The sequence below is a fragment of the Chionomys nivalis genome, chromosome X (assembly GCF_950005125.1).
Source record: "Chionomys nivalis chromosome X, mChiNiv1.1, whole genome shotgun sequence".
Lineage (NCBI taxonomy): Eukaryota > Metazoa > Chordata > Mammalia > Rodentia > Cricetidae > Chionomys > Chionomys nivalis.
In genome coordinates, this window is record NC_080112.1 from 104227272 (window position 1) to 104244062 (window position 16791).

At 39.1% G+C, this 16791-nt stretch overlaps 1 protein-coding gene across 1 annotated transcript in view; it reads right to left on the reverse strand.

Moving 5' to 3' along the window:
• Window positions 1-10681: 10681 nt before the first annotated feature.
• Diaph2 (diaphanous related formin 2) overlaps window positions 10682-16791 on the reverse strand; it is a 703438-nt gene continuing 697328 nt past the window's right edge. The window contains exon 31 of the mRNA XM_057758989.1: window positions 10682-16247. Within this exon, the coding sequence (XP_057614972.1) occupies window positions 16183-16247 (65 nt within the window). The 3' untranslated portion in view covers window positions 10682-16182. The remainder of the gene's footprint in view (window positions 16248-16791) is intronic.

A 16791-nucleotide genomic window follows, 5' to 3' on the forward strand; every position in this document is an offset into this window, starting at 1 on the left:
AATGAAGAGGCTCAGTAAGAAAGCAGCACAGTATTTCCCAGACCAAGTTAAAAAGGAGGCAAAGATAAGGTTATTGGTGCTCATGATTCAGGAGTTCAAATATAATAGACTGCAAGTAACATACATCAGAAAGACACCATCTTTTGCAAGCTTGGGAAGAAAATAATACCTTCTGGTTAGGATATTCATTCTAGAAACCATGCTGTCCGAGTTCAAATTTCACCACCACCCCTTCCTAATAACACCTTGATCTTGCCTTATCCTCTGAGCCTCGGCTGACTCATTTGTAAAAATATGCATAACCGAGTCTAGCTGAGGCTGGCTGTGAGAATGAAATGAAGAGGAGAGTGAAAAGCCTTCGGACAGCACCTACCACATAAAGCTCACTAAGTGGGAGCTATTGTAATGCTCCCCATCTGTGAGCTGATACTCCTGTGCACTATTGAAGTGCTAGCCAGCCATGGTAGTGCCACACTGGCATTTGATCTGAATCTCAAAGCAGCTTCCATTGTTTGAGACACGTGGAAAGTCAGTATTTGGGGATTTAAATACATGAAATTCTGGACAAATGTGTTAAAAGGGGAAGAAAAGCTTGCTCCCAGGAACTATACGTGTGCTGTGCTTTCACCCCATCACTGCCTCTGCCTATAGCTCCTCTGACTTAAATGAGGAGCAAATGATTAAAAAATAAAACTGGATTAGAGAAACCAACTGCCTTCTATCTCTGCCAAAAGGAAATGTCGAATCTGGGCAATTATCATTCAGCCCGGGGCATGCCAAGCTCAGGGGAAGGATGTGGGGGGAAGGAGGCTTGGAGAAAAATATTACAAGTCCATAAAGAATGCAGTGAGCATTAACGAGTTGTAGGCACTGTCCAAAGGTAAATAAAAGTATTCACTATCACCTCAGTTGAGGGATCTAAAGTCTAGAAGAGAAGTAAGACAGTATAGTAAGACAGACAGGCAGGCAGGCAGACAGACACACACACACATACACACAGAGAGACACATGCAATCATACACAGTAGCCTATAACAAATCTTCAGCAAGCACAGGGCTGAGCTCCCAAAGTCTAGTTGAAGAGTGGGAGGAGTGAGAATATGAGCAAAGAGATCAATCCCATGATGGGGACACCCACTGAAACAGTCTACCTGAGCTAATGGGAACTCACCAACTCTAGTTGGACTGGAAAGGAACCAGCATAGGACCAAAGGAGACCCTCTGGATGTGGGTGACAGCTGTATGGCTGGGGCAGACTGCGGGGCCACTGGCAGTGGCACCAGGATTTATCCCTACTGCTTTTACTGGCTTTTTGGGAACCCAGTTTCTTTGGATGGATACCTTGCTCAGCCTAGATATAGTAGGGAGGGCCTTGAACCTTCCCCAAAGCAATGTGCCTTACACTCTCTGAGGAGTGGATTTGGGGTGAAGTGGAGGGGAAGTAGAGGAGATGGGAGGAGGGGAGAGAGTGCGAACTAGGATTGACATGTAAAATGAAAAGAAGATAGTTTGTTTTCTTTTTTAAAAAAATAAAATAACAAATAAATAAATGAAACCAAATTTCCAGCAAGACCTGTTGGTTAAAACAATGGATGTATTTCTTGGGAGCAGCAATTACTCTAGAAAGAAAAGTTGGGCTTGACTCTAAAGGTCCTTGAATGTGAAATGTGTGCTGTGGGCAATTAGAAGTTAATGATGTTTGTATGTGAGTGGGGGTACCATATGCGGAAGAGAATTTCAGGGAGATTAATCCGGCGACAGTTTGAGCAATTTAATTTAACAACCATTTACTGAGTATTATGTATAGCACCAGAGTCCAAGGTGCAGGGTTTTGCAAGGATACAGAAAAACAGAGTATGCATGCATAACCTCTCTGAACTGAAATCCTTGGCAGAGAGATAGACACAAATACAATGAACTGAGGTGTGTAAGAGAAAGAGAAAATTCTGTGTGTTCCTCATGAAGTGCTCTCTGAGGTAGACTATAAGGCATATTTGATGAATAAGAATGTCGGGAAACGTGTACCTGCGCATTTTTGTAACATTTATCTGAAAAGTTGCACAAAAATCCTCATAACATAAATTGCCTCTAAGGAAGGTTCTTGGGATGGCTGTGGTGGAGGGAGGTATGGGAGAGTTGTATGAATTACCATTGGTACCCTCTCTGAGTTTGAATCTAAAGAAAATATTATTTACGCCAAACATTGACAAATATTAAGGGCTGAGGGTATAGCTTAGTTGGTACTTAGTTCACAAGCATAGGCTCTGGCTTCACTCCCTAGTACCTATGTGCAATGGACATTGGAGCCATGAAGAGAGAATGATGAATTGTCATTGAGCAAATATGGAAAGGCTCTTTAGAGCATGTGCATATGAAGCTAAGTTTTTAAGTGGCAATATTTCTATGAACAATGATCTGAGTGGGAGTCATATCAAGCGGTAGACAGAGCTTACCTGAAGCCCTTAGGGGAGGAGCTAGACATCTGCCATCCATCACTGTCTGTCAGCTGCACGCAGTTATTGAGTAAGAGAAATATGGGCACTGTGTGTGGATTGAAATTTACATAATTCATTTCTGTGCATTATACTTAACTCTGTAGCATGTAATAGCAAAACTACTGGTGGCCAATTTTGCATTCTCTTTCATTCAATGTCTCTAAAAATATCTATTTTATACTTGAAACAAAGGCTGATCAAAGCACCACTTCATTACATGAGCGTTGTCTCCTTGATAACTCTCTACAATTACTCACTTTTCAACTGGTTGGTTCCTACTCGTCTGTTCTATTAAATCTTCAGACAGGCCTTTCACTGGTACAGATATAACTTGGTGGCAGAGAACTTGCCTAATACACCTAAGCCCAGTGTCTGATCCCTCAGTGCCACAGAAACAGAGAAGTCTCTCAAGAACACACAGTCTAGCTAATACCCCTTCTCACCACACTTACACAAATACTTATTTTCTCTCCCAGTGTCTGCATCCTCTCCCTAGGCAACTAACATGATTATAATAATACATTAATTTGTTTAATAATGACATGTTGTGTTTGACTATAAGCTTGTGAAGACCTAGAACACATCTGACATAGAGTAGACATATAGTGAATACCTGTGGAATTAAAGTTGGGGAGTAGCATAGTCTATTGTTCATATGTTATGGCATGAGTCTGAAAAGTCCCCTACATGCTTGTGTTCTGAGAGCCTTTTGCCCAGATGGTTTGCTGATTTAGCAGCTATGAGGCCTCACTGGTGGAATTAGGTCACTAGAGGCAAGCTCTTGAAAGTGGTAGCCCCATCTTCGGTTTTTGTCCTACTGTCTGTTATCTGGTCTGCCTCTATCACACACTTCTGCTGCCATGAACTTCTCCACTACGGACTGCAGTATCTGAAATTGTGAGCCCAAATGAACCCTTCCTGTTATAGGTTGTTTCTGTATGGCATGCTATCACAGAGACATGAAAGTAACTAGTATAACATGGTTTGTGAGTCATATACCCAAAACAAAGGAAATTACTGCAGTTATGGGCAAGAAGCACTCTAAAGTACCTTCTGGATACAAGAAGGACCTATGCTTTCTTTTCAGATATTCTTCTTCAAGGAATCTTTGAAAGCAATAGCAGTTCTCAAAACACTTAAGAAAAGGTCAACTTGCCAAAGTACTTTTGTGGTCTGCCTGATTCTATGGAAGCCTTCAAGTTGAGTTACTATGACTCCTCTGAAACAGAAGCTGTTGCCATGGGATGCTTAGTGACACAGTCATGTGCTGTTCTGTTTCTGAGTTACCTATGCAAGTTATTTGGGCGTGAGAAGGATAAAGGATGTTTTGGGGGTAAAGGACAGTCCAAACCTGGAAAATCAGGTCAACTTTCCATCATTTTTATGTGCAAGTTACCTCATTTAAGATGTCTCTGGACTGTATTACACCAAGATATCAATTAAGAATTCCAAGACTTTATGAAAAATATCCAGCTTCTCCAGAACAGGACCATACACACATATTTCCATATGTTCAGGTGAAGAGAGGGAGGTAGCAAGCTAACAATTCTATTTCAAATAATGAAATATATTATATGGAGAACCTCACAAGATGATCACAACTTAAATTGACATACCCAGTGAGTCCTAACGGAAAGTGTCAGCGAACGGTGTCAATGACCAGTGAGATCATTTCCCTACCGGAAGTGTTTATTAATACTTTGACCCTAATGTTTCTGCCTTTTGTGACTCTGGAAGTCATAACCAGGCTAGGTTTCACAGACAGAATAGAGAAAGCTTATGGGGATATAGTGCACTTTTAAGAAGTAAAATAAATGTAATAAAAAGCAAGCAACATAATTGCCATGACTTATACCCCATGACATTTGATAATAACAAGGTTCGTACATTGCAAATAAGTTCCACATTTACAACTCTGCCTTGGTATTTACACTTATTAAATTGTTTAGGGAGGTGGTTCCTGGATACTGGAGGCCCATATATAAGACATATTAGCATAATTGGAGTACAGCCAAATCCCTCCGTGTACATTGCAGATACTTGTTAAAAGCTTGACCTTGGAGGAAACAACTTCCTACTTGTCTTCAATCAGTTAACAGCTGCTGAAGTTCTCTAAAGTCAACTTACAGACATCCAGTTTTAGGATGTTGTCCTCAACACTGACCTTACACAGGTCTTCAGTTCCCAAGACGGTGATGAAGGTTATATTCTGACTTGGCTGAGGAAATTAGCTGCAATTTTCCATTACCTGGACCAAACATTGCTTTTCATTTGTTTAATTCCCTGAGAGTTGACACTACACATTCATTCATTGAGCAATTGCTTTGTGTAAAGGCCCTGAGATGAATGAGACAGTCATTGCCATCAAGGAACTTACACTTCAGTCAAGGACACAGAAAGCCAAGTATAGTAGGAGGCAGAATTTAAAAAGGCCATAATAGAGGTATGAACAAATTGCTGTGGGAGCATTAGATAATACCATTTATTTTAATGGTGAAAGGAAAATTAAGAAAGGCTTGAAAAGGCAACATTGGCCCTTGAAGGATTAATAGGAGCGGAAGGGTGAGGGTAGGCAGTGAGGCAATACTAGGCTGAGTAAGCTGCAGGTATGCATGCTTGCATGAGGGTACATGCATGGCTGAGGATAGTAACATATTGCTGGCATCCTCTCGCAGTAAATCTGATGCACCATTGTTTTAGGGATGGAGCAGAAGAGGCTTAGAGTTTACATCTGAGCATGCACTTGGGACTTTTGAAGGTCACACTACTTTTGTTAATAGAAACAAACAAAGGCCTTCAAAAATGGTCCAGACTAGGCAACTAAGGATGCTATCTCTGACAGTGTGAAGAATGAAATGTGGAGACCAAACTCCATGCCTGGGAGATACCAGGGTGGAAATGGGGGATAACACAAGATACAGTAGGAGTTTCTCATCCTACAATTAGTAAAAGGATCGTGCCAATGATATCCGGCTGTGCAAGTGCTTTCCTGGGGAAAAACATATTTGGCGATATGCAGAGTTTAGTGTGTGATCTCTACTTTTCAGTAAGGAGGTGGTGTTGGGGTACTGGAAGGAGTTCAGAAAATCAGCTGTTTGAAAGTCATGAACAGGACTAAGGTGACCTTGGGAGTGAAGAGAACATAAATGAAGAAAAGTGGGGCTAATGCCTATATTCATGGGCCATGTGACGGTAACCACCAATAAAGGTGACTAAAGACTTTTAGGAGTAGTGAGGAGAGCATGGGCTGTGTGTGTTTGCTAGGAGACTGGAGACAATATGCAGAATGAACTTTCAGAGGAATTCATAAGTTTTAGCAGGGAGGCTCACGGTGTCCTCGAGGAGCCTTGAAGGAGATTCACAAGAAGGTTGCTCTTTAATAGGATACTGGGAACTTGAAGGCGTTTGAAGACTGAGAAGAAATGAGATGATGGAATAATGGATGTGAAAAGTGAAAGTCCTTTCAAAACCACAAAGTGCCACACAATATAAGGTCACAGAAAGTCAGCTTTTTATCACAGATGCTGCGGAGTCAAAAAGTCGCTGACATCTGTAAGACACTTTCATTTTCATCACTATACTGAATTCTACTAGGGGCACTTAGTACATGACCCCTTTCATTCCCCCTGTCTTTGCTCCCTAAGGACCACCAGTTGTTCAGCCAGGTAAAACACTTCATTACTTGATTTTTGTCGAAAACTTCAGGCTAGTGTGCTAGTCTAGGCCACAGATTCCCAAAGACTATTGAATGAGAATTTATCATACTTAAGTATTTTCCATTTAAGTTTCATTGTGATATTTGTGATTTAGTAAGAAAATGAAGGGAAGAAACATGAAATGCTAGAGGGCAAGAAAGTAAAGAACATTGAAAAACTAGTTCCCATTACCAAATAAAATAGTTTTAGCTTAAATAAAGCTATTCAGTGTCATGTGACTTGAGAGATAAGCCACATAGTTCTTGAGAGAAAGGGCATTTAGCATAAAAATACATTGGAAGGCTGAGATTCCAAGGAAACTACTGGAACAGGAAACTTTTTTGTTTTTTTATTATTACTTCATTTTTCATTTTTTTCAGACAGGGCCTTATTTTGTAGCTCAGACTGATCTTGAACTTGGGGTGATTTCCCTGCCTTACTACCCAAAGTGCTGAGATTACAGGCATGAACCATGCAGGCTGCCTGCAGCTCCTGGAGAGAGTAGTAATTGCTGAAGAAGCTCTTAAATGTACAGTTTGAAATATTAAGCAGACACTTAAGAAGCTCTAACTCTGAACTAATTAAAGTCTTTTCCATAAATTATACTTCATCTAAATGCTTTTCTTTCCTGTTGGTGTGAGACCAAAAGGGAAGCAGGACATCTTAATGTCATCTCAGTCTTTGTTGGTTTTTTATTTCTTTAAAGAGCTGTTTCGTGGTTTGGTTTTCAGTATTATTAAAAAGTAGGAAAAGAAAGATGGGCAGGAAAAGAAAGGAAAGCAACCAAAAGAAGTTAGCTTTGTTTATTACTGTAAACACCAGACTACTGTATAAGTTGTATACAAATCCTGTTCTTTTGTCTGCTTTCTCTGTCCATGAACTCATGATATACCATAATCAGGTTTGTACGAGAACTCAACACTATAGATAAGACATGTGCTGGTTAGTTGTTTTTATTTTGTTGTCAATTTGACATAAGCTAGAGTCACCCAGGAAGAGGGTAACTCAATCGAGAAAATACCTTCATCAGGCTGGCATGTAGGTAAGTCTGTTGAAGTGTTTACTTGATTAATGATTGTTGTGGGAGAGACAGGTGGCTCTTTGTGCTATAAGAAAGTAAGTTGAGGGAGCCATGAAGAGCAAGATAATAATCAGCACCCCTCCATGGTTTCTGTTTCTGCTCTTGCCTCCACGTTCCTGCCCTGTTTGAATTTCTGTTTTGGTTCTCTCAGTAAAAGGCTTACATGAACTTGCAAGCCAAATAAACTATTTCTTCACAAAGTTGCTTTGAGTCATTGTCTTAGTTACTGCTCTGTTGCTGTGATAAATCAACATAACCAGGAAACATTTTATTTGGGGCTTGCTTATAGTTTCATAGGGTTAGATCATGACCATCATGGTGGGAAGCTTGGTGGCAGGCCTGGCATGCATGCATGATGCTGCAGCAGTAGCTGAGGGCTTACATCCTGATTCATAGGCAACTGGCAAAGAGAGTGAAACTAGGTTTGGTGTGGGCTTTTGAAACTTCAAAGCTAATCTCTAGTGGCACTCCTTCTCCAACAAGGCCACACTTCCGAATTCTTCCCCAAACATTTTCGCTAACTAGGGACCAAAAATTCAGACATATGAGCCTGTGCTGACCATTCTCATTAAAACCACCAATGTCTATGGTGTTTATTATGGTAATACAAAGCAAACTAGGAGAACAGGATTGTACTATGTCTCCAAACTGCAGCTGTGCACATTCAAAATACCACTGAAAAGATGATTCCTTCCGTGTCCACATTGGCTGTTGAATGTGGCACATCAGTAGCCACTCAGTCCTGAAACCTGTGGCTGCTCGCCTTCATCATGATCTCAATGACCGACTGACAGCCAACTTGTTTGCTGTCACTCGAATTAACAACATGTGTCTTCACTTCTCAATAGCATCACTGCAATATCTTCCAACAAGGTTTGCTTTCTGGGCTTCCTTTGCATTTCTCTCATTCTATTTTAACAACACTAAGGATGGATTAAGGCTTCATGCAGACTAAACCAGCACTCTATCACTGAGCTGCAACCCCAGTCCTGCCTCATTCTCTCCCACACAGAATTTCTAGAGTCATCTTCCTTTGTATTTCATACTTTTCTTTAAATTTTTAAAAATGACTTAACTATGTATATATGTGTGGTGGTTTGAATAGGTATGACCCCCATAGATGTGTTTGAATGCTTGGCCCATAGGGAGTGGTACTACTGAGAGGTGTGGCCTTGTTGGAGGAAGTGTGTCACTGTGGGGTAGGCTTTGAGGTCTCAGATATGCTCCTGCCAGTGTGACAGTTCACTTTCTTTTGCCTGTGGATCAAGATATAGAACTCTCTGCTCTTTCTCCAGCACCATGTCTTCCTGTCATGCTTCTTGACATGACAATAATGGATTAACCTCTGAAACTATAAGCCTGCTTCAATTAAATGTTCTCTTTTATAAAATTTGTTGTGGTCATGGTGTCTCTTCACAGCAATAGAAACCCTAACTAAGACAATATGTGTACAGTCATCTTTGGAGACTAGAAGATATCAGATATATAGGAGGTTTAGTTACAGGCAGTTGTGAACCTCCCAAGACGACTGGAGGACATCTCATTTAAACCATCACAATGGGTCCTAAATTCCAGTTATATTTAATGAATATTATCTGCATATGTACAAAAAGGTTCAGACTCGTACCTTCAGCCATGCCTTTCCTCCCTCCCTTCTCAAAAAGAATTAAGTTCCATGAAAATACAGGCCATATTGATCTGATTTTATTCTTTGTTATAGTCTTAGAGCTTAGCCTTATACATGGCATTTAATATATTTTAGCTAAATGTACAAAATCATCATATGTCTATCTAATTACCTTTTAAATTTTAGTTTAAAACACTATTCCTTTAAAATGTTTACACTGGTGCTTGTTTTTGACTTTACTCTTCTAATACTTAAAAATTGATTTGATTTTTTTTTTAGTATTTCCACAGGTCTTGTCTATGCCATGGTTAGGACACTGATCAGTATCTTCCTACTTTGAATTACAATTCTTTTTCTTTTCTTTTCTCTTTTTTGAGACTTATTTATTTTATGTGTGCTCCCTCAGAGGCCAGAAGGTGTGCCATATTCCATAGAACTTGAGTTAAATACAGTTGTAAGAAACCATGTAGGTGCTGAGAACCTTCCTTTGCAAAAGCAGTAAGTGCTCTGAACTGCTGAGCTATTGCTTCTGTTGTTCCAATTATGTTTATGTGTCTCTTCCCCAGATAGAGATCTCAAAGACATTAGGTATATTCAATTCATAACTCTGTCTTCAAAAGGTGGCTTTTTTGAGTAGGTACACACTGACTAGAACAGCCACACCAGGGTTAGAGGCTGAGGAGGCATAAGCAAAATGCAAACTTTGATGGGTTAAATAACTTATTTAAGTACTATTATATCCAATAAGTTAATAGCTTGTATGCTATGCACATAAACATTAAGATGTCAAATTATTGGCTGAACCTCAATTTACCAAGGTATAGGTGAAAATATTCTCTGTACCTCTACTAGCCAAAATATAAGGTCATCATGACTAAAGACTAAACTCTGGCTAATCTTCAAGAAGTTGGTACAAAGTCCTGATTTGTTTAATTCATGTATTTGCAAGTATCTTTTTCTGCAGAGGATACTAACTATAATTATATTTTACTTGTGGCTATTGGGATCCTAAACATCTAAATCAATTCTCTGTGTAAATGGGATCTTTGGCAATAGTATTCTTTTACTATAAATCAAAAGTGTATAGCACATTACATGTATGGTATATTCATCAACTTCCAGCTTTCCATTTGTTTTTCAACTCTTGGCCTTAAGCTCAAATTCCCCTGTTGTGGATATTCTGTTTGTTTGGACTCCTTATTTGGGTCTTGGGGAGAAAGATAATATATTTGATTGCTGAAGCAAACTATGAAAAAGGAAACAATGGGTAGGCCATGTCTGGGATCCTATCATTTAATTTATTGATCTGCTTATTGCATTGTCCAGTACTTTATCTTGAAGACAGACCACTCACAAGGAGGAATTCTTTTTTAAGTTCTCCTGAGAATAAAAACCTGCCATTCTTCATTAGTTATGCTGAACATTTACCCCTCTAAGCATCTGAAGCCCTTTGCTTTAGTACTATACAGAACACACAAATATCTCTGGAAAAACAAGTTTGTGTGGAGCATGTGAATTGCCGTTCTGACTTTTTAGTTGTATAAACATTTCTCTACTATTCTGATGAGCAGAGTGCATGGATGCAAAGAAGAATCTTAAGTATGCGAGTCTTTGAAGACAGTTCATGATGTCTACTTGACCTGCCCCTTCCAAAAACACTCTTGAAAGCTCTGTTTAGTGAAAGCTTCCCCTAGAAAGTCCTCACATCCCCTTGACACTTCACCATCTATACCTTTTCATTCATATTGAGTCTGAATCATAGACAGTACAACATTTAATGCAAATCTAAGCTTTATTGAATTAGTAGGCATTATATAGAGATTGCAAGTCGTTATTGGTCCAGCATAGATACAGGTGTTTGTTCTGAGGCTAAATGAGAGCACAAATCGACAGTTTTACTGCTGCTTGAACTATTTCTTTAAGGTGGCTTGCTACGGACACAATCTCCCTCAATACCCATTCAACACCGTCTTTGCTTTCACCTCTCCCTTCAGCAGAGGGATTCACAATATCTAAAGGAAGCTTTTAAAGAACCCTTCTGTATCAGAGGTAGTTTTGTGCCTGCATTATGCATCAGAGAAGATAACTGAACAAAGACTCCATAAAAAGGGCAGAAGAGATACACTAGAGCAGAGTTGAGATCCATGAATTTTTTCAACTAATTGGCTATAGTGGCAAAAGTATCAACCAAAATTTGGAATAGCCTTTTGTCTATTTAATAACAAAGCATGCAGTAGCCTGTGCAGACAGTAGCTTTTTAATAACAACCTTAAATCTGGCTTGAGCACCAAGGATGCATTTTCAAAAGTATAAAGAATATTTGTATGCAGTGACTACTGTAGTGGTTGAATTATGGCCCCCTCCACAAAAAGACATGTTTATTCATGTGCTAATCACCAGAATTTGAGATATTACCATATTTGGTTAAGCATGTATTGGGAGGTGTAACTAAATTTAGACTCTGAAAATGAGGATGTAACCATAGATAATCTGGACGGGTCAACAAAACTATCCTTACAAGAGAGAGGGAGAGGTAGATTATATATACATAGGGGATGATGTTAAAAAGGCAGATGAAGCCACAACCCAAGGACTAATGAAAAACACACGAAAAGAGGCAAAGAATGGATTTTCTACCCAAGCCCTCAGAGGAGTGCTGTCTTGTTAATATCTTGGCTTTGGATTTGTGACCTTAAAAACATCACAGAACCAGACATCTACTCTTGTTTCCCACTGTGTTGTGGGAATCTGTTACAGTAACCATAGAACCCTAACAGAAATTTTAGAATGAGGTGGGATATTGCTATGACAAATATTTACAGATTGGAAAGGGGCTTTGGAATGGGCTACTGGGTGGAAGGTGGAACAATTTTAGATGACGAACTTAATAGAGAAACTATAGATTGCCTGAGCCAAACCACTGTTGGGAATGTCAATGTTAAAGGCATTTCTGGTGAGGGCACAAAAGGAAATGAATATTGTACTGGGACCTGGAAGAAAGACAGTTGTTGTTATATAGCAGCAAAAAAGAAAACAAACTAAACAACAACTTATCTGAATTGTCTCCTGTAGTTTTGTGGAAAGCCAGTCTTGATCCTGTAAGTGATAAAGTCGGGTATTTAACTGAGGAGCTTGGCAAGCCAAATGTTGGAGGCATGAGCTAATTCATTCTTGCTGGAGGTGGGCCAGCAGACTTAAGGGAGTGGGGAGGAGAAAGGAGGATAATAAATGAGATATGAAGGTGAAATGGGAGTTACTGATGGGACCGTAACAGGGGGTAGTGTGGAAGTGAGGGCAGGAGGATGGAAGGTAGGGAGAATAATCAAAAGAAAAACAAAATGTTAATGAAAATGTCATAGTGAAACTCATTACTTTTTTACTAATTTAAAAAAGTTAAATAGGAGGAAATGAAAATGTTAAGAAAAGAAAAAGAGGAGGTAAATTGAAGAAAGAACCATTATGCCAATAAGGAAACATCATTTAATTTGGTAAATTTTGTTAATCTTAAAGATGGTAAAATTCTGCGTGAAGATGTGCTTTGGAGTTAAGGTGAAGGATGTGGCCTACCAGTTTTTAAAGAATAGCAAGCACTGACTAGATCAGGCACACATTCCTGGATTCATTCAGCTATCTCAAAGACAACCACACATAGAGCTGAAACTATTTATGAAAAAACTGTGAGGATGCCGGGCGGTGGTGGTACACACCTTTTCCCCAGAACATGGGAGGCAGAGGCAGGTGGATCTGTGTTAGTTCAAGGCCTGCCTTGTCTACAAGAGCTAGTTCTAGGTTGTGCTCCAGAGCTACAGAGAAACCCTGTCTTGAAAAACCAAAAACCAAAAAACTGTGAGCTTGGATTGACATGACATACTTGGAACTCACATGTGATTTTTGAGAATGCAGTAATTATCAGAATACTTTTGGCTTGGTTTGAAACAAACAGATAGGAGGAAATGAGAGAAGCCTGCCAGATAGATCACCATTGTCAGAAAACATGCTAATAAAATTACTTATCTGCAAAATGTGATAACTTTCAGATTAGTAAAAGAAGCACCCCAAAGGCAAAAGCAACTGTGGGTACAAAGGCAGAGACCTGAGGCCTGGAGCAGAGAAAAGAGCTGCAGTTCCAAAGGGTGATATCTGAGACAGAAAGCCATTGCCATGCCTTGACACCGATGGGCAACTTGTTTGGCTGGTTGTTTGGAAAACTGTTGGGGCAGATGACTCCTTTCTACTTTCTGTTCTTTCCCTTTTGGAGCAGGAGTTCCTTTGTTATTAGTCCACGCCTGCTCTAGTGCTATTTTAGGAGAGAATAATTCATTTTTATTTGTTCTCTCACTGAGTACCAGGTAGAGAAAGGCTATTGTTCCAGGAATGGGAATACCTAAATATCATTCATATACTTCATTGGACGATCTAGATTATTGGATTTGGAACTAATGGCATTTGGATGAAATTTTAGAGTTTGGAGTTACTTTTGAGCCTGGAGAACATTGAGATGAGGTGAATGCATTTTACATATGGGGCAAACATACATTCTGGGGGTCAGTTGGCAGACAGGTGGGAAGAAGAGTCATGCAGATATCAGGAAGTTCAGGATCAGTGGTGAGATCATCCTGTTTTAATATGGTGGTCTCTAAATGCCACCATCAGCATCCTTACAAGAGAGGCAGAGAGAGATCAGGTACACAGAGAGGAAGGTAATGTGAAGAGGAACAGAAAAATGTGGTCATAAGCTACACAGTGCCTTTGGCAATCCAAAGATGAACAAGGCAAAGAAGGGGCCTCTGCTGTAGCCTCTTGGGGTAGCATGAATGGTCTGATGCCCAGATGTCAAGCCTCTAGCCTCCAGGACCATGGGAGAATACACTGCTGTGATCTTAAACCATCAGATTTACTGTCAAGCATTACAGTAGCGAAAGGAAAATATACTAATCAGTTAACTTGTTAGGTAACATTCCAGAGAAAAAGTTGTAGAAATGGCATTTCTCATCTGTGGCAGAAATAAACAAAAATAAAAATAAAAATTTCAGCCTAATTTGGTTTTATTTTAAAAATTGCACTATATATTTCTTTTTGGATGATACTCCTCAACCTAAAATAAAAAGTGCAAGTGGCTGGAACAGGACTACTGTAAGTCCTATAAGTTAATTATGTGTCCCCTGAAAGGTTTTCTAATGTTTGTGAAAAGCATGTGGAATGCATTTAAATACAAATATATAATTTATCAATAACAGTACTTCATTCATTCCTGTTTACAAACTAGAAAATAAGGCAAGTTCACATCTGGAAAAGGTGATACGCATCAGTATGTTAACCTTGACCAGTTAGGTAATATGGCAGGGCAAATGCCCTAAATTTCAGTCAAAGTTTACATTTCAAGATCAATTTTCTACAGCCTGAAAATCTATAAAAAATAAAACACAAAACCTCAAATAAGCCATACCACAATATTTCAGAAAATACTTTGTAAAGTCAAAAATGCATACAGTAGTTATTTACATCAATTAGTAGAACTTAAATTTTGTAGTTATTGTTTTAAAAAGTATGTGAAAGTGGTATGTTTTTAAGTGTGTGTGCGTGTGTGTGAGATTTTTCACTTAAGAAAAAAATGAAAAAAACCTCAGACATTGTTACCTTCTGATTTCTCTATTATAGCAGCTTCAGAGTATTTTGAATTATAATACCCAAGTAAGAATGCACTAGGATGAAAGGCAACAGTTTAAATTAATATACATCAGTATAAAGATGCTGTGAGCTACTGGTCACTTGTTTACATTATCTCAGAAGGTGGCTTGCTAAGCCAGTCATTTGTTCTTTTCTCTGAATGTCTATAATGTGCTTTGGAGAAATAGAATTTTCTACATAAGAAATATACATACAAGCAATCTTTTACAGCAATCATAATCATCTGCATGAATTAGTCTTGAAATTACTCTCCAGAGAAGTTACACCAATTATTACAAATGCACATTGTAAGCGAATAGATAAGTTAAGTATAACTTCTGCTCTCTCACATGTTTAAAACAATGCCGAGTTTCTTTATCTGCTAGTGTTGTTTTGGCAGCATCACTGAAATGTGTTAATAATATAAGGTAAGTAAGTATGGTGATGACAGAGAGGTTTACCTTGTTACAAGGATATGGAATTACTGCAGTAAGAGATATAAGTACACAAACATGCATGCACACGTGCGTACATACATGCACATGCATGCACGCACACACGTGTGCACACACATCCACACACCCACACACATGCACAGATACTTGCTTTTACTTCAACTACCAAAGTAGAACAGGTAAAGGGGTGGAAAGGGAGATAAAACAATTGACCTTTACAAAGTTTTCTACTGCCTCCTGCATAATGAAATCCCTTTCCTCCCTCTGGACTCTTCTGCAGTTCTATTCCCTAACTCTCAGGGATGAAGGGAGAAAGAAGCACTAGAGTGAAGAACCAGGAATCAATATTTTCCTCTCAAATCTAAATAAAGGCAATAGAATTTTCAGGCTCATCCCTAGCATATACATGAAGTGTAGGGGTTTTCTCAAAAATAGCTTTCCGAAGAATTTCTATAAGGCAGATATCTATGCAGAATTAGAAAACACTTCTTAAATAAAGTTAAAATCTAGCTGATTTTGTATTTTTAGTAATGATAAGTGCCTGTGATATCATGCTGAAACACTAGACTAATGGTAAGATTAATTTCTGCCAAATAGATGAATCCATCAACTTTCACTTGAAATGGGTTCTAAATACCTTGACTGGGGCTTCTTTTTCAGAGTGTGCTATTTGCACCCATTCTCTCGGAGTTTACACTATATACATACACACGAAGAGCTAGAAGTAGACACTGAAAAATCTTCCTATCTATTCCCCTTTCCTCCTCTTTTATTTTTTTGGACAGTGGGGTGGGGTGGGTAGGTGTGACCTAGAAATTTCAGTTTTACATTCTTTGACAGAATCTAATGGAATGTTTGTAGGAGCCTTAAGATTCTTCTATTTTCTTTTTATACTTTTGCCTCCACAGTCAGGTAAAGTCTCCAAATGTCAAGTAATGTGGGTCTTTACACTACAGAGGAACAACTGGTTTGTAATCAGGACAGCTGGGTTCGGATTAGTGGACTTGCAGTACTCCTACAAATACATATTACTTCACCCAGCTCAGCTTGACCTTTGTGGAAATGCATTTATTTCCACTCAAACCCTTGAGTGTATATTTTGTTCTTCTCAAGATGAATTATTGTGTTTTCTTAAATGTCTCCATTCTTTCTGGCATCAGGAATCACTTGGATGACATGGCTCCATTGTGGCGAGAGCGTGATCTTTCCAGAGGGGCCCGTCTGTTATCTGTAGGACAAAGAAAAGAAGAAGGGAACACACGGTGAGCTTTAGATTCTGACTATTGCACAGTGTCAGGTTGAGAGAGGTTTTCAAACAGTCTTGAAAAATCACTTCAAATGAATATGGAAATAAGCTGCAAAGAGCCCGGATCTGAGGCATTTGCACTGCAGCTGCCAGGCTGAGTTCAAGAGTTCCGCAATCAGCAAGAAATGATTTTTCTTGGTAAGCAGAGGCAGAGTGATAAAAGCAATGGAAGAATTCTCTCAAGCACAGACCTCTTGGAAATAAGCAGGTGACAACAAAATTCCCTGGTAAAGATGTTAAATTGAAAAGATCTATGTACAGTGCCTTTTGTTAAAAACATCTTCAATTCTCCATGAGTTTTCAATTTGTATGCTGGCTACCTCTAAAGGACATCAGTGTATGCAGAGTGGGGGGGGGGGAGGCGATTTTCTTTTAAAACAATGATTGCAATATATGGCAATCAAAGTAGCTACTGAGTTTGCCTGATTGTATGATGTAAAGAAATTCAATACATTAAATAGTCATT